The 19,864-nt window shown below is 33.1% G+C and overlaps 1 protein-coding gene across 1 annotated transcript in view; it reads left to right on the top strand.

The window, feature by feature from the left end:
* LOC130242145 (pleckstrin homology domain-containing family G member 2-like) overlaps positions 1-19,864 on the top strand; it is a 68,678-nt gene that overhangs the window by 4,239 nt on the left and 44,575 nt on the right. Inside the window, exon 2 of the mRNA XM_056474166.1 lies at positions 11,291-11,368. Within this exon, the coding sequence (XP_056330141.1) occupies positions 11,320-11,368 (49 nt within the window). The 5' untranslated portion in view covers positions 11,291-11,319. The remainder of the gene's footprint in view (positions 1-11,290; positions 11,369-19,864) is intronic.

The following is a 19,864-nucleotide window of genomic DNA, read 5'->3' as shown; positions in this document are numbered from 1 at the left end:
CAGATTGATTTTGTACCCCAACATCTTAGAGACGTTGCGTTTTGTTTGGAAATGAAATTGGGTTGACATCAGAACCCAACATCAGGTCGACGTCAATGTCCAACCTAAAATCAACATCTTGTTAGAGCTTGACGTTGTGTGGACGTTACCACTATGACGTCTATCAGACGTTAAATTTTGGTTGCTATACCTGATGAATAAATGTTCGTATTTGCCATCAATATGACTTGTTTAAGATGTTGGCTCAACATTGGATTTGTAACACAACCTAAAATCAACCAAATATCAACATAATTTGACGTCATTATTGGACATCAAAATAATGTCCTTAGATGCTGGCTAGACATTGAATTTTTTGTCACCTGCGGTCATGACCTAAATCTAACCTAATATTAATGTCTTATGGTGTTGTAACTAAATGCACTACAGAATATTACGTTTACACACATCCACAAATTACATGTAAATGCATCAGCTTTTTACAGCGTAATACTTGCTACTCTTGAGTACTTTTAAAAGGTCTACTTTTTACTCATACTTTGAGTAATATTTACGACAGATACTTTTACTCTACTTGCACTACATTTTTAGGCAAGTAATGGTACTTTTACTTAAGTAGGATTTTTCAGTACTCTTTTTTTTACCACTGGATGGGTTTTTTGATGTGTTATTTTCATCTCAAATGCAAAAGCTTTCATAAATTCCCAGATAATAGCAGCTGTCCAGCAGATGTACATTTAGAGGTTTAATGGAGGTAGTAATGCAAACATTCCTCCCCAACTTCGACCTCTGAAGCCCACAGCATGAATACAAGAGCAGAGTCCCTCAGCAGCCAACAGCCTGACTTTACACCATCTCCCTCAAACAGTGGCATTTCCGACACTGGCGGAGAAGAAAAGAGCTGGAAGTGGTTCAAAGAGCGGTTGGTTTTGGGAGGAGGCGAAGTTGTTGGTGGTGCAGTTTGCTGACTCCATCTCAAGGAGTCTTGTGTTTGCATTGGTGACAGAGTGGTTGTGTTTGTGAGAGTTTCCAAGTGCAGGTGTGTGAAAGCGCACAGCTGTGAATGCCAACCTCTGTCTGGTGACTCAAAACCGCACTGTCTTTCTGCCCGACTTGGCAGCATCTTCCGTGAGTAATAATAATATGTCTCCACCCCTCTGCACTTCTCTGTCACTCTCTTGATCCCCCCCCCCAGGTTTCAGTCTTCACCCCTGCCATGTGCTTTCATCCAGGTCAAAGTTCACGCCAGTTCTGCATCATATCTTCAGTCTACACTTTGCCCTGTCTGGATAATTGTCCATTTGTTTTCTTTTATCTCTTATCGCTGATCACTAGAGACATTCCTGGTCATAATATATTACTGTTTAACGTTCCAGGCTTGGGAACTCTATGAATGACACAGAGTTTCCTTTTCCTGGTTACTAAGAGGTCCATTAGCCCCCCTTTTCCCACCGCTGATTAACTGATGAAGCTGCATGCTAGTTTGACACCTTGAACTTTATGGACAGGCACTTATTATTTTATAGACACCATTTACTGCACAGCTTTTCTGCTATAATTATTTGCATACACTAAGACAAAGGCAATTTCCCCTGGTGGAGCAGGCAAGAAGTCAGGGCTACAGGCCCTTTTTTATAGCCCCACTCTTCACTACACCCGATGACACGTTTATTGAGCCCTAGGAACTTGGATGTTTCAGCCCTCTTGGCCAAAACTCTTTCCCCTTACTGTAAGTTCTCTGGGGAATTATTGTCTTTCTGTGCAACTCTGACATATCTCTGAATAACCATGAAAATGGGTCTTTTGAACTGTATAAACTGCGTTCTATCGGCCATCGTGAGGTCACTGGCCTTGTTTCATAGTGTGAATGTCAGGGAAAGCTCTGCTCTTTTTCTGGCCAGTTGATGATGGACAAATTTGGATGTTCTCACATGGTCTGCATTACTGATGCACAGCTGTTTTACTCTGCGCTAATGGGGCATTTCAAAATGTAGGCCAAATTCCCAAAGCTACAAAATCCAAAGCTACAAAATGACCATGAAATAAATTGAAGGTTTAGCTTGGTAGGAACAGTCTGAAAAAAAAAAAAAGAATGGGATGCATTATAAACCTGTTCAGCTTGGCTCGTTAACATTAATTATTCGACATAACATTCTTTCCTATTTGAATGGATTAGCTGGAAGGTAAACAGTTTTTTCATGCAATTACTAAAAACTTTTTAGTTTACCACAAAATGAAAACCTTGTCAATGTTTTACACACCCTCATATAATTTCAAAACCATAAAAATTTTGTTCATCTTTGAAACACAGCTGAAGATAATTTTATCAAATCTTTGTATATTTATTATTTTGTTCAAAAATCATATTAATTTACAAAAACTAAAAATATATCATATGAAAACTATTTTAAAATTGGACATTGCATTACTTTGGAAATTCTACATTAAAACCATAGCAAGCTCCTCCCCTTGTCTATGTTTTATATTAGAATATTTACCAAAGTCCCTTTAAGGCAAATCATTTCACTCGGCGGCCATGTTTAAAATGCCTCTCGGGCAGTATGCTCTGGGATTCTGTTTGAATGGGCAAACATTAAATTCTCCAAAATTGTTTGCCAAGCTTATGATTACATTACATATTTGGAATCACCAAATTAATTAATTAAAAGAAAACTGACCGCAAAATTTTGACTGATATAAGTTGGTCAGACATATGGCTTTCATTTTTATAGCAATTTAATGTTCCAAAATATTCCAAAATATACATTTTTGGTTAAAGTGAAATAACTTTATTATTTTTTGGGGCAGTGTGCTTACCTTAATAAACTGTTGGCCTATACCAATAAAGAAAACATTTCATTGATATGGTAAAATGAGAAAAAAACTGAAGCTGAAACTGAAATGTTTATTTGTATTGGACTTTTTATTGACTACAAAGACGACATAACTTTGACCACAGTAAAACTAGAAAATATGGCTTTTATTACAGTTTATTACATTTTTTAATTATTTGATATCATTTAATACTTAAGCCAAACCAATCTGTTACAGAACATAAACAAAAAACACATAATTTTATCAAGTTAATTTTCACTAAGTTATTATATTCTGCATTTGCCAGAATCCATACTGATCTGAATGACTGGCAGATGCTTGGTTTGACATTGAACCAATTAAAAAACCTGCTACAACTGTTGTCAAAAAGAAGTCTTAAGTATAATATTGTTGTTGTTTATATATAAAAAAGTGGTTGTGTCTCCGAAAAGCAGAAGTGACCTCCATGTCTTCAATTAAACAGTTTTTGTTTCACCTCAAACCAGTCATGATTTGCTTTGAGAAGCAGTCGGATAATTACCATATTGTACAATCCCTATATTAAGGTATAAGCAGATGCAGGATTGAACAAAAGCTTAAAACAAAAGGCTCCTCAAACTCCTGTTTACCACATATGATTGCGGACCGCATGCAGTGTGCCCTGCATTGCTGCTCCTCCCTCCTTACTGCCCATTTACTTTCATGCCCAGTGCATTTCCTCAGCAGCATCTGTGCACGTACAGGCGACCACCCCAACTGAGCATTATCCATTGTGTTGGCCAAGTCTTTGTTGTTTAATCGAACAAGGAAAAGACTAAAAACTCTGGTGGCAGACATGTCGGGGGGAGCGGCGAGGTGGATGGCAGCGCTGTGGTCCGGGTCCAGGGAAATGTGAAGGTCAGCTGGAAAAAAAACAATTACCTTCAAAACTGTCAGTGTAAGACAATAGAGCAGCAGGGCCTGTAGTGACCCCTCCTCACTTGGGCTACAATAGTCACGCTTCTGTTTATTTATGTGTTTGGGTGCATCAGCATTGACCTCACTCTGTGAACTGGTCAGTTTATGAAATCAAAACACATCTTTAACCCTCCACACACACACACACCTCTGTTTATATGTGTTTGGTAGTTTCAGATAGATGGATGTTGAATTGGGTGCGTGTGTGTTTACAGTAGTGCGCTCTGTTAGCAATATGAATTCATCTGTTGATAATTCTTTCAGTTCTGTGTCAAACGCAATAGTTTTTGATGTGTTTCTTAATCGTTAAAACCTGAAGTTTTGCTTTTTTTATCTTTTTAGTTGTGTGTGGACAGTAAATGTGTTAAAGAAGCTGTTTGTGAATAAGGGTTTTTGACATCAAAGAGACAATTCAACCCTGAAATTCTGTTATCTTTTACTCACGCTCCACTTGTTCAAAACCTGTTTGAGTTTCTTTCTTCTGTTGAGCACAAAAGAAGATATTTTGAAAAACATTGGAAACCTGTCACCATTGACTTTCATAGTATTTTTCTGCTGTGGTTACATCTTTTTTTGTTTAAGAGAATAAAGAAAATATAGGACTGGAACCAATTGAGTGTCAGTAAAAAGTGAGTAAAATTACATTTTGGGTGAACTAATGTCTAATAGATGTCTAATAGACATCTAAACATAGTCGCCTTGGCTAAAACAAGGCTAAACTTGGGCTGTCAGTGAAAATCTAATAGAATAAAAAATCTAAGAATAGGCCAAAACCATGCCGGTCATCAAATAAACAGAAACCAATGACTACACGTATAAAGTCTGTCTATTTGAACACTAGTCTAGTTTTGGGCTATTCTTAGATGTCTATTAGATTTTTACTGACAGCCCAAGTTTAGCCTTGTTTTAGCCAAGCTGTCTACGTTTAGATGTCTATTAAACACAAAATTGTTTGCTGGGATCATTTTATTGGTTCCATGAAGAACCTTTAATTTCCATAGAACCATTTAAGGTTCTTAAAAGTGTTTTTTGAAAGGTTGTAAAATAAAGATTTAGCAATCATAGAAAAACTATTTTGTGTTTTTAAAGAACCTTTTAACATTTCTTAAACATAACATTGTTTTTAATTGAAAGGAATTCATTAAGACACAAAGCAAGACATTACTGTACCTTTGGTTTTTTGAAAAGTTTCATGTACAAATGACAACCTTGTCAAAAAGATCCCTATTCATAAAGAACTATGAAAATGACAACCATGTTGAATGTGCATACCAGAACAGAAGCTGGCAATGCAAATATGTAAAGAAATAGTATGCATCTGTAACGTGTAGTCCGGGCTGCACGGTGGCGCAGCGAGTAGCACATTCACCTCACAGCAAGAAAGTCACTGGTTCGAGCCTCGGCTGGGTCAGTTGGTGTTTCTGTGTGGGTTTCTTCCGGGTGCAAAAAACATGTGGTATAGGTGAATTGGGTAAGCTAAATTGTCTGTAGTGTATGGTTATGAATGAGAGTGTATGGATGTTTACCAGTGATGGGTTGCAGCTGGAAGGGCATCCGCTGCATAAAACATATGCTGGATAAGTTTGCGGTTCATTTCGCTGTGGCGACCCCAGATAAATAAAGGGACCAAGCCGAAAAGAAAATGAATGAATGAACGTGTAGTCATTGTTGTTTTATGTCGTCAAGTACTGATTAAGTAGTGTCAAGTACAAATTGAGCACATAATATTGCAATCCTGTGGTGTTTTATTAATAAATGAATCTGTTTTTGAACAAATCATTCGCTGATCCATTCATACAGACAGCCACTTGCTTCATTTCTAAAATGTATTAGACATTTTAACAATTGTTGAATGAATGATTCAGTTAATAACCCATAAAGACAGTGACTTGTCATCCCCTACTGGTGATTTTAGAGTTGGTTTTATTTACCTACTGACATGCCTTAACCATTAATAAACTATCATTAACCAAACATGCGAACAAATATAATATATATCATTTTTCTCATAGTGTCACTCACCTTAACCCTCCTTTGTGAAAACCTTTAAGTGTTTGACACTTTATACAATACAAGAAATCTGTTCCAATTTACTATGACCTTTTATGTGAAGCTGCTTTGACACAATCTACATTGTAAAAGCTCTATACAAAAAAGGTGAATTGAATTGAATTGAATTGAATTGAATTGAACTAAATTGAAGAAACAGTGAACTCATTCATGCCAACATATAATTGTCATTCAGCTTTTGTACCCTTAGACACGCAATAGAAAACTCCCCAACACACACAGACGCATGTGCAGGCAGGAACAGGCACACATCAGCCCAGCTGTGCTCTCTCATGCAATAGGACTGTCAGCAGCTAGTTCTGTCTCTATGACTGTTGTACGGATGCACCTGGAATGATGCCACGAGAGATGCAACTGTAATGAAAATTACAGGGTGGAAAAAGGCCTCCCGCTCCACATTTTTCATTATGACAAAGTTGCAATTTTGCTCGAGGAGCCCGTCAGGGTGTTTGGAAGACGTATGGAGACTGACTGCTCTGCATTAGGGAGAGCCGAGGCTCGCTAACCTCATGCTAACCTCTGCGCTGGCTAACCAGATGTTAGCGGCCTCAAAAAATACTCTCAAACTCCCCCCTCCCGACAGAAACATTTATTCGATATTAGAAGCTGTTGTCGGAAAGCGAGTTAATTTTAACCACAATTCCAGTTCTGGAATTCGGGAATTTCGCAGCAAACAAGCTCTGGAGCCAAAAAAGCGTATGGGGTTTGAACCGCAAAGACTTGTAGTGCTCAACAAGCTTCATGCTTGCAGTTACAGGAAGCGAGATGCCTTTAATGAGGCCGAGCTGGAAACGGGCCTTAAAAGAGCTGGGGGACTGCGGTGAGAAACACTCTGAAGGACAGTGCGTGGAAAAGTGCCAGGGTCATTTTTAATTTCGGCTGGTTACGTGACATGCAAAACAGATCATTACGCTTGGCTCTGAGTGTTTTTACTGCAATTGAAGTGTGGAGACAAACAGAGCTGCCTAAATAACAGGAGCTCGTTCATATCACGCCCAGGCGTGCGCTGGCCTCTCTGGGTCATATGATTATTTTATATATAGTGAATTGGAAAATTAAATGCTACACGTCTGTTCTGACAGGAGGTGCTGAATGTGAGAAATAAAGTACAGCTAGCCATATAATGGTTAATGATGCGTACATTGCCAAAATTATTTGTATTTTATTTTATTTTTCTAAACAAAACTTGTTTCACTTGCTTCATTTCCTGTATTACGTTTCATTCATTCATTAATTTTCCTTCAGCTTAGTGCCTTTTTTCATCAGGGGTCACCACAGTGGAATGAACCGCCAACAATTCCAGCATATGTTTTACACAGCGGATGACCTTCCAGCCACAACCCAGTTCTAGGAAAGTACTGGCAAACACGCATAAACTTGGTTAGCACTGTCGCCTCAAAGCAAGTAGGTCGCTGGTACGAGACTCAGATCAGTTGGCATTTCTGTGTGGAGTTTGCATGTTCTCCCCGTGTTGGCGTGGGTTTTCTTCCGGGTGTTCTGGTTTCCCCCACAGTCCAAAGACATGCACTATAGGTGAATTGAATAAACTAAATTGGCTGTAGTGTATGTGAATGAGTGTGTATGGATGTTTACTGGGTTGCTGCTGGAATGGCATCCGCTGCATAAAACATATGCTGGATAAGATGGCGGTTCAATCTGCTTTGGCGACTCATGATGAATAAAGGCAATATGCTTAAGGAAAATGAATGAATGAACGAATGAATGATTGTATGAACGAAGTTTATATTTATCTAGATGATTACACATGCTTAAGAAACAATGAATTGAGTCGGAAATAATGTTATGGCAATATAAGTTATAAATTCAGAGCAGCAGAGTAGTAGAATATATATCATTTTGGTCACACTTTACAATAAGGTTTCATTAGTTCATGCGTTTACTAACATAAACTAATTATAAATATTGCTTGTAAAGCATTTATTAATCATAGTTCCACATTTACTTATGCATTATTAACATCTAAATTTATACTTGTTAACATTGGTTCATGCACCGTGAGTTAACATGAACTAACAATAATCAACTGTATTTTCATTAACTAACATGAACAATTAATGTAAAGTGTTACCATTGTTTTTTGATGGTGTTCAAATATTTTGCTGAATAACTTGATTTTTTTTTGCTAAAGAAGGTTAGATTTCTTTTCTACCTGAACAAGCTCAAGAAACGTGTATTTAGTGAGAAGGTATTACTGGTATTTAGAAAATATAGTGTTATTACTATTTTTTTTATACATAATACATTAACCTTTTCTGAAGTGTAAATATTTTGTAATTTAGCCAAAATTACCGGTTGGACTCAAATGAATGAGTTGAATATTAACATTCAATTGAGATTTATAGGGATTTTAAGTCTATAAAATCTATCTATCTATCTATCTATCTATCTATCTATCTATCTATCTATCTATCTATCTATCTATCTATCTATCTATCTATCTATCTATCTATCTATCTATCTATCTGTCTGTCTGTCTGTCTGTCTGTCTGTCTGTCTGTCTGTCTGTCTGTCTGTCTGTCTGTCTGTCTGTCTGTCTATCTATCTTCCTCTTTCTTTCCATCCATCCATCCATCCATCCATCCATCCATCCATCCATCCATCCATCCATCCATCCATCCATCTATCTATCTTCCTCTTTCTATCCATCTATCCATCCATCTTCCTCTTTCTTTCTATCTATCCATCCATCCATCCATCCATCCATCCATCCATCCATCCATCCATCCATCCATCTATCTATCCATCCATCAATCTATCCATTTATCTATCTTCCTTTCTATCTATCCATCCATCCATCCATCCATCCATCTCTTTCCATCCATCCATCCATCCATCCATCCATCTATCTATCTATCTTTCTCTTTCTGTCTGTCTATCTGTCTATCTATCTATCTATCTATCTATCTATCTATCTATCTATCTATCTATCTATCTATCTATCTATCTATCTATCTATCTATCTATCTTCCTCTTTCTGTCTGTCTGTCTGTCTGTCTGTCTGTCTGTCTATCTATCTATCTATCTATCTATCTTCCTCTGTCTGTCTGTCTGTCTGTCTGTCTGTCTGTCTGTCTGTCTGTCTGTCTGTCTGTCTATCTATCTATCTATCTATCTATCTATCTATCTATCTTCCTCTTTCTGTCTGTCTATCTATCTATCAATCTATCAATCTATCAATCTATCTATCTATCTATCTATCTATCTATCTATCTATCTATCTATCTATCTATCTATCTATCTATCTATCTATCTATCTATCTATCTATCTAGCTATCTATCTATCTATCTATCTTGTAATATTAAAATAGGTATATAAAAATGTAAAAAATATAATGTCAAATATTAAAATAAATAAATGAAAATGTACCAAAATGTAATATATAATTATATAGAAATATACAAAGTATAATATGTAATATTACAATGGTTTTATTAATAATATATATTTTTTATTAATACAGTCAACATATAAAAAAGTCAAAACATAGTAATATTCTTGTTTTTTCATCACTGCTAGTGTTTTTTTCATCATGTGATTCTTATTATACAATCCTGCTTTAGACGATAGAAAACTTTATTGAATTCATAAATCAGAGCCTTGCAAAAGACCAGTGTCAATTTTTACTGCAAGACATCAGAGCAAAAAGAGAAAGGTGAACTTGTACCCTATGCTGTGCTCTCTTTCTGAGTTATGGCGGGTTGCTGGATGAATGTAGTTTTCTCTCCTCAGATGTTTTGCTCTCCTGCTGGTGTCGTTTGGCGAGTGAAGGCCGAGCCACAGGTGTCACGATATGATAAACATTAACACATCATAGAGGAGCCCTGTCTTTCCCCATTGTTTCCTTTTCCTGCAGCAGCACCAATTGCGCTGACAGGACACATGCTCAACATTTGGGAAAAAGAGAGCTGCAGATTTTTGTGTCTGTGCCAAGCATGACATACGTTTCATTTTCTCCTCTTTTTTTATTTTAGAGCAAGACGAAACCCCCCTCTTTCTCAAGCAGCATCTATCCAGTTTCAGCTCTTTAATTGCTTTGGCTCAGACCTTTGGGGCTTTTTTTTCCTCAAGATTTTTTTTTCATTGTCTTCCTCTTCTCATGAAAGAAGCGGAAGGCACTTTAGCACTGATAAAGAAAGTTTGCCATAGTTTTTTATTATGTACAATATTTGTTTGATGGTAATAATGTTCTGACTTGTGTCAGATAAAAGTTAAATGAAGTGGCAGTGCTATCCTAATGAAGCATTTTTATTGTTTATTAAAATAAATTATAATAAATGTCATTTAATACAATGTTTTTTGTAAAGGAAGGACAGTTTTGAAAATTGAAATAAATAAAAAAACTATTTTATTTATTTTTATAGATATTAAATAACTGTATTGTACTTGTATTTAGTTTAATTTTATTATTTATCATTTATTCATTATTTTGTTTGCTGAGCTAAAATTGGAATTTTATTATTTTTTCTTTTCTTTTATTGTTTTATATATATATATATATATATATATATATATATATAAATATATATATATATATATATATATATATATATATATATATATATATATATATAAATATATATATATTGTATAAGTAATTAATTAAATTCAATTTAATCACAAAACTGCTGGAAGTTGAGTTAATAAAGCATTTATTAACATACCATTACTATATGCCTGAATAATAAAATATACAAATGTTGATTTGAATAGTTTATTAATCATTTAGTAACTCATTCTGAATTATCTTAAAAGCCACCAACTACTCTTAAAAACAAATGGTTTGTAAATAATGCAATACTGAATTTAGTAATGAACAATTAATAAGTAATAAAGTATGAAAATTTCAAATGTGCTCATGAGTCAAGAATAGATCATTTGTATCTGCAGTTATAAACTGCTTACTAACATTTAATGTTTTAGAGTTAATGCTTAACAGATAATGAATTCACTATTTGCTAATGCTTAATAGATGATTCATAGTGTGTAGTTATTATAGTGTTACCCATTTTTGTATTTTATTATTTTTTTATTATTTTTTATTTTCTTTATTGTTTTTTATTATTACATATTTTTTATAAGTAATTGATTAAATTCAAACAATTTATTTATTATTATTTATTTTTAATAATATAAATTTTTTACAGTCATTACTCTATATTTTTATTTAAAAATGTTTACATTTTTTTCTTTATTTTTTATTTTATATGTATTTTTTTCTTTTAGATTTTTTAAAATTAAAACATTAAAACATTATACATTTTCCTGACTAATCTACATTAAAATGATGAGCTATTTTTTTTATTTTTTATTTATTTATTTTTTATTTATTTTACTGCTTATGTTCTTTATTTCACATTTGCCAGCTTGCATTTCAATATAGACCAATTGAAATCGATTCTTCTTAACTCTCCTGCATTTGTTTTGCAGGTTTCTGCTTCCTGTGATCCAGTCACACAATGCCTGAAGGTGCGGGACGCGACAGCCAGAAAAAAAACAGCAATCAAGGTCAGACGCCAATCAAATGAAATCAGTGTTTGGAAATCTGAGCACGATTACGTAACATCCCAATCAAAAATATAACCGTCAGGAACTGTTCATTCATGCTCTGATTTGACAGTTTCTTTGTTAACTGTTTTGGTTCAGTTCAAACCCGCAAACCAAGAGCCTGAGAGAAAAAACAACAATGACGAAAGATATCTTTTCCAAAATATTGCAAATTTTCAATGGAGGTAAGCCATCAAGCCTGTCCCAGATAAGAGTGTCTATTAGAAATGAAACACTCGCTGTTATCAGGTTCAGATTTCGACGCCCTTATGATATTTTTGGACCTCGGCCTCTTTTACAAAGAATGGTTGCTTACATTATCAATTTAAACAAACTGAACACGACTGTTGTAAATGGGCTGACAATCGCAGTTGTTTAGGGCTGGTCACCTCTCTTTGGATTGGACTTTCTAAACAATTTCCTGATTGAACAATTTCTGATTTTAGTTCTGCATTTTCTGTCGAGTCTGGACTATGTCAAGTTGCTGTCGATATAATATACATAACATAGCTAAAGAGTAATAGATCACTCTTAATTCATGTACAGCGATGGGGAAAGATTAAAAGGGTGCTTGAAAATTCAGATTTTGTTGGATTGAATAGTAGGCATGTCACAATAATCAATATATTGATTTATCGCACAACACGTGAACATGTCCTCAATCATTTTTAGTGATGCAATACATATGGCCCATACAAAAACTAATTCTAGCCACATTTCAGCTTATTGCACAGCCTCTCTATCTCTATTGGAGGTGGCAGTGATGGTATGGAAAAAACTTTATATTATTTACTATAAATTACTATAGTATATTTTCATGTGGGTGCCTGACGACTGAAAATACAGTAAATCTGTTACTTTTTTGTAGTTCTTTTTACCTAGGACATTTTTGTTAACATTTATTATTATTATTATTTATTTGTTTAGGGTATATGTTGTTTTCTTTCTGATTCCAATGCCTAATTATTAATTTGTTAAAATGACTATAACTGAATGAATTATTCCTAAGAATGAAAAATTAAGTGTTCTTTGGAAGAGTGTACTTGCATTATGGAGCTATTGTAGTGTCAAAATGGTCTTAAAATGACAACAATATTGTTTATCACAATCAATTTTGGTGCTTTATATCGTACCATAAAAAATAGATATCATGACAGGCCTACTGAATGGATCTATTAGGTGTGGCTTTGAGTAAAATCTTAATGTTTGTTAAGAAGTAAAAGTAAAATCTTTAAAAAGTTGGTGTAAAATCTTAGTGTTTATGAATCTTAAAGCTCTGATGATATTTCTTTCCAATTTCAAGGAAAAAACTGTCATTTGAAAAATACTGTAATTTAGAGCAAATTTACTGTAATTTTGTTTCAGAAATTGGCAATTTCTAAAGCTGCGGTCACACTGCACTTTTCGCCCCAAAGACTTCCATTTATACGCATGCTCGTGTGACAAGTTTTGCAGTTTGCATTGCAAAGTTCAAGCTTGGTAAACTCTGACTTGTGAAATCGCACAAGACTGCGTGAGACCAAATCGAAAATCAAAACATGACTTCTCTGTACAGAAGATTAAAATCTTGAGCAGAGATGTCCAAACTAGGGCCCATGGGCCAAAGTTGGGCCTTGGTAACCTTTAATTTTGCCCGCCATCCCATCTGAGAAGAAAGTTTTTTTCAGTTTTTTTTGATAGTTTGTTTTATTGTAGAGCTCCAAAAAAGCTGACATTAAATGTTTCAATTAAATGTAAATACATCTGATTTAATTAACACACTGTGACTGATGGATAGAAGCCAATGCAGAAGACATTGGCTGGTGCAGCTTTACTAGTGTGTTCAGAATTGATCTCCATTGTGTTAAAAAAGGAATTATGTTTTTACTGTAATAAGTTCATTATAAGATGTCCAAAAAATATTTTGCACTATTTAACATGATTAAATAAATAAATGTAATAAAATAAATAAACTAACAAATTACCCATGGCAATCTTAATGTAATAAACACTCAAAATAATATATTTAGCTGTTTGTTTGACCTACTTATGTAAAATGTGCTCAAACAACACAATTCTTGAGATCTTTTTGCGACAACTTAATTGTTTTATGTTTAATCCACTTAAATGTGTTAACTTAATCGATTTATGTTGGAACAACCTGAATGAATTGTGTGGAACCCTGCACTTTTTACAGTGCAGTTTGGTATATTTACCTTCAGCCCACAGCCTTCAATCAAGTTTGGTTTTTGGCCCTTCATAAGTAAAAGTTTGGGCACCCCTGATCGCTAATTTTTTTTGTCTAATCCTCTTGTTTAATCCCGCCCCTTTTTGCAGTTCCATACGACAGAATTTTGCATGCTCAAACTCTAATGTGGCTGCAGCATAAGCGATATTGCATTCTTAACCCTCCTGAAGATATTGTTTGATTTTAAAATTGACATGGATGTCTAGAAACAAATGTAAACATATTCAAAAAGATAATCTATCTTTATTTTGAGCCAAAAAGCTCTTAATGTTGTTTGTTTATGCATAAAATAAAAGCTGCAGTGTTTATATTCATTTTAGACAACACAATAGCAAAATGAAGTTTAACAATTTTTTGCTGGAATAATCTAATTTCCTTTCTCTTTTTCTGCCTTTAAAACTTTTTATTTACATAGGAGAATGACATGCATTTACATTACGGCATATTTTAGCGTAATATAACGTTGTGTACATGAAAAGAGCACAAAGAAAATGAGAAAAGAAAGAAAAGGAAGGAAATTGCACAAATCCATCAAAGAGAATACCAGTCAAAAGTTTGGGGTCAATAGGATTTTTAAATGTTTTAAAATAAGCTTATCCTGCTCACCAGGGCTGCATTTATTTCATCAAAAATAATTAATTTAATTTATTTATTTATTCAGGTGATTTTAAAGGTGAATTTTCAGCTTCATTACTCCAGTCTTCAAAGTCACATGATCCTTCAGAAATCACTCTAATATTAATCATTATTATTATTATTATTATTATTATTATTGATAATATTATCATTATTATTATTTTATTTATTTATTATTATTATTATTATTATTATTATTATTATTATTATTATTATTATTATTATTATTATTAATGGTATTAGTAATAAAAGCAATAATGACTGGAGTAATAATTTCATTTGAAACTACATACAATAAGAAAGCAGTTATTTAAAATTGTAATAAATATTTGAATTTTTTTTTTACATTTAATAAATGCCGTCTTGATGAACAGAATAATTTTCTAAAAAAAATAAAATAAAATAAAAAACTGACGCCAAACTTTTAACTGGTAGTGTGTATGATTCTATTAAATTGTCCTTTTGCATTTAAACATGGTTTTGAAGATAATTCATAAGGAATAACCTATTTTTTACTGTCACAACAAATTAAAAAATTGTTATTTAGAACATGGGTCTAATTGATAAATGATGATGGTTTTATTTGAAGGCTGAAATTTATCAGATGGAATAAAACAAATATTAATATTTTACTCAGGCAACGCGGTGGCGCAGTGGGTAGTGTTCTCACCTCACAGCAAGAAGGTTGCTGGTTCAAGCCTCAGCTGGGTCAGTTGGCATTTCTGTGTGGAGTTTGCATGTTCTCCCCGTGTTTGCGTGGGTTTCCTCCGAGTGTTCCGGTTTCCCCAACAGTCCAAAGACATGCGCTATTGGTGAATTGGGTAAGCTAAATTGTCCGTAGTGTTTGTGTGTATGGGTGTTTCCCAGTGATGGGTTGCAGCTGGAAGGGCATCCGCTGCATAAAACATATGCTGGATAAGTTGGCGGTTCATTCCACTGTGGCAACCTCGGATTAATAAAGGGACTAAGCCGAAAAGAAAATGAATAAATGAATGAATGAATATTTTACTCAAACCCATAGGCCTACCCATTGTAATAAATCCAGAGAATTTTCAGGTGCTCTTTTAATATCTTAATATTTTAATATTTGTTCTTAACTGAACAGTCAAACCTAAAAATATATATGAAGAGGTCTTGGATTTTGTAGTCTTAAGCTCTGTTGGCACGAACAAGGTTACCAGATTTCTGCACCAAATCTATCCCCAAATTAGTCCAATTATTCCATTTCATCATGCTAGCACAGTTTTATCATTTGGAAGAGTAAAGTGGTTTAATGCATTATATTAATTATTTGATGTCAAAAATGTAACCTGCTGGCAAAAAAACAACAACAACAACAACAAAAAACCAACCCACAGCAAGTGGTTAAAAGTAGGTGAGTTACTTGGCAACCATGTGGCTGGGCTCTGTTGAGCTAGTATAGCACCTCTGGAAGGAAGTGCTTGTGTTTGGTTTCAGCGTCAGGTGCAGACTGGCACAGCAGCACACAGGAAGCTTGAGGACCCACATAACACTCATGCTGATAAACACTCACTTGTTGAGCTCAGATCCCCTCACACTCTTACTCTGTGAGTCATCGCTGTAACGCAGCAGCTTCTGAACTCTTCTGAGGGTCGGGGTTGTCATTTCTACAAATACAGAGGCATAGCAGACTTTCAGAAATATGCTGTGCTCATGTTTAGGCACTTTGAGAGATTTTTTACCTCCTCAAAAACACGATAAAGAAGATAATTTGAAGAATGTTGGAAACCACTGGTATCCATTTAAGTTCCGTACTATTTAATTAGTTTGACTATTATGGATGTCAATGGGTTAATCAATTTTCAAAATGTCATCTTTTAACCTCAACAGGAGAAAGGAACTCAGAGTAAATAGGTCGAGAGTGAGTAAATGAGGAGTAAAAGTTTATATTTGAACTACATTAACTTTGAGCACGTTCAACAGCAAGACTACAAACCAGATAGAATCATAAGTTAAATATTGATTGATTGATTGATTGATTGATTGATTTTGAAGTTTAAAAAATCAAATTAAATATATATTAATGTGTAATAAAGGGATAGTTCATCCAAAAATCTAAATTTACTCAATATTTACTCACCCTCAAGTGATTCTTTGAGTTTGTTTATTCTGTTGAACACAAAATAAGATATTTTTTAAAAACCTGAAACCTGTAACCATTGACACTCATAGTAGGAAAAACACATACTATGGAAGTCAATGGTTACAGGTTTCCAACTTTCTTCAAAATATCTACTTTTGTGTTCAACAGAAAGAATCTCTATACGGTTTGGAACAAGTGGAGGGTTAGTAAACGATGACTAAATGTTCATTTTTTGGGTGAACTAACCCAACTAATTCTGACAAGATTTTTCGGTTAAACTATTTTAACACCGAATGATATTTTAGTGTCTTCTGGAAATCATGTGAATGCGTTTTGGTCATTATTTTTGGACTTACAGAAAAATAAATAAATAAACAAAATTAAATTTAAAGAAACAAACAAATGCTAAATAAAACTGAATACATTCTATCACAAAAAACAAACAACAACAAAATATTTAGCTTTTTATTGCTTTGATGCGTGACCCATACAGCATATACACCATCAACAATAAAGTTTGGATGAAGATTTGAAAAATACTTTTGAAAGATGAAAAATCTGCATTTATTTAATCAGAAATGCACTAAAATAATAATAATGCAAAATATTATTGAAATGTATTACTGTTTTCTATTTTAAATTTTTTACATTTAAATCTAATTGTTTCCTGAGTTTTAGATAATAATCGTTTAGTTTTGATCAAATTGATTTAATCTAGTTGAATTAAAAGTATTTATTCTTTTCAAGAAAAAAACGGACCCCATACTAGATATGTGTATATTTAGCAGGAGTGACCTTTGTGGTGTCATCAATCTTGAGCTTTCCGTTGGAAGAGAACCGAGATATGGGAGGTCAGCTTCTTCTCCATAAATTATTTCAGTTAATCTTGATCATGTCATCAGCATTCCTATTTAAGAAATATGTTATGTTGCACAGGTATTCTGAGTGAGGAAATGAGGAAATCTCACGAAACATATGTCCAGGTCATATTTTATGTATGAAGAATGCATATATACATACATTACATATATAATACCAACCAATTTAAATGGTACAAAAAGGAATGGTTTACAAACAGGAACTAGATTTTTCTTTCTTTCTTTCTTTCTTTCTTTCTTTCTTTCTTTCTTTCTTTCTTTCTTTCTTTTTTTTTTCTTTATTTATTTTATTTATTTATTTATTTTTATTTTTTATTTGTTTAATTTTTATTTTTGATTTTTCTTTCTTTATTTTTTTTTATTATTTTTTATTTATTATTTATTTATTTATTCTTTTTTTTTTTTTATTTATTTTATTCTTTCTTTTATTTCTTTGTTTTATTATTTTTATTATTTGTTTTTTTTTTTTTTTTTTTTTTATTTATTTTTTTATTTTTATTTCTTTTTTTTTTTTTTTTTTTTTTTCTTTCTTTTTTTTTTTTTTTTTTTTTATTCTTTTTTTTTTTTTTTTTTTTTTTTCTTTCTTTCTTTCTTTTTTTTTTTCTTTCTTTCTTTTTTTTTTTTCTTTCTTTCTTTTCTTTCTTTCTTTTTATTTTTTTTTTATTCTTATTTATTTTTCTTTTTCTTTTTATTCTTTATTCTTTCTTTTTATTCTTATTTCTTTCTTTGTCTTTCTTTTTCTTTTTTGCTTCTTCTTTTTTCTTTCTTTCTTTCTATTCTTTCTTTCTTTCTTATTATTCTTTCTTTATTTCTTCTTTCTTTCTTTTATTCTTTCTTTCTTTCTTTCTTTCTTTCTGTTTATTCTTTCTTTCTTTCTTTGTTTTATTCTTTCTTTCTTTGTTTGTTTCCTTCTTTTTCTTTTTTGCTTCTTTCTTTCTTGCTTTCTTTCTTTCTTTCTTTCTTTCTTTCTTATTCTTTCTTATTCTTTCTTTCTTTCTTATTCTTTCTTTCTTTCTTTTATTCTTTCTTTCTTTCTTTTATTCTTTCTTTCTTTCTTTCTTTCTTTCTTTCTTTCTTTCTTTCTTTCTTTCTTTTATTCTTTCTTTCTTTCTTTCTTTGTTTTATTCTTTCTTTCTTTGTTTGTTTCCTTCTTTTCTTTTTTGCTTCTTTCTTTCTTTCTTTCTTTCTTTCTTTCTTTCTTTCTTTCCTTCTTTCTTTCTTTCTTTCTTTCTTTCTTTCTTTTATTCTTTCTTTCTTTGTTTGTTTCCTTCTTTTTCTTTTTTGCTTCTTTCTTTCTTTCTTTCTTTCTTTCTTTCTTTCTTTCTTTCTTTCTTTCTTTCTTTCTTTCTTTCTTTCTTTCCTTTTCCTTTTTTGCATCTTTCTTTCTTTCTTTCTTTCTTTCTTTCTTTCTTTCTTTCTTTCTTTCTTTCTTTCTTTCTTTCATTCTTTCATTCTTTTATTCTTTCTTTCTTTCTTTCTTTCTTTCTTTCTTTCTTTCTTTCTTTCTTTCTTTCCTTTTTCTTTTTTGCTTCTTTCTTTTTCTTTCTTTCTTTCTTTCTTTCTTTCTTTCTTTCTTTCTTTCTTTCTTTCTTTCTTTCTTTCTTTCTTTCTTTCTTTCTTTCTTTCCTTTTTCTTTTTTGCTTTCTTTCTTTCTTTCTTTCTTTCTTTTTTTCTTTCTTTCTTTCTTTCTTTCTTTCTTTCTTTCTTTCTTTCTTTCTTTCTTTCTTTCTTTCTTTCTTACTTTCTTCGACATTGTAAATACGCATGTTTTTTTATGAAATGTCATACTATTGTTAGATTCATACAAACCTAACACACACTTATTCGGTTTCTCATGTTGTTTTAGTCTTGTTTCTCAAATACAGAAGTACAGTATTTCCCAGCAAGAAAAAAAAACTGATTTGGTTTTGCGGTTTGCGCACTAATACACACCTAGACAGGATATCCTTCTATAAGAGAGAAGTGTGTGCATACGAACAACTTGCTCGCATCTTTTGCACACATCAGATACGGTGCATGATTCCTGTCAGCTTTACGACTGATGAGGTCTACGGTTGTTCGGTATCTGCTGGAACAAGATTCAGTTCAGAAATCATAGGATACCTGATGTCTATTGTAGGAAATTGCTCAAAATTAGCTACAGCATGAGGACTAACTAAACTCCAGCGAGATTGCTGCAGCGTATTGCGGATCAGGTATGTGATATCTGTCTCTTGGCTTTCGCTCATCTGGCCAAACGTTCTCCACAGACCTCAGTGATCTATAAAACAGGCCCGTTTCTCTGTTTGCCGAGCCTTGTTAGGGCTAAAGAAAAGAGCTGAACGGTGCACATGAGATTTCTGACTGAAACACCACAATTACTGGAACTTATAATAGTAGATGTATCCCTGACTAATAATTTATCACAATTAAGATCATTTTAAGGTGTCTTTTACATTATTTCCTATGTCATTATGAAAATTTCGCAAGGAAATGAGCTCTAATGTATTATTTCAGATCTCCGAAACAGCTGCACGATTATTCCTCTTTCCATTAAGAATCATATAATTATGAAGAACAGAATATGTGTGTTGGCTCACGCACACGTTCATCTGCCTAATCTAGAGATGGTT

The sequence above is a fragment of the Danio aesculapii genome, chromosome 15 (assembly GCF_903798145.1).
Source record: "Danio aesculapii chromosome 15, fDanAes4.1, whole genome shotgun sequence".
In the NCBI taxonomy this organism is placed as follows: Eukaryota; Metazoa; Chordata; class Actinopteri; order Cypriniformes; family Danionidae; genus Danio; species Danio aesculapii.
This window is presented reverse-complemented; position numbering and strand designations above follow the sequence as displayed.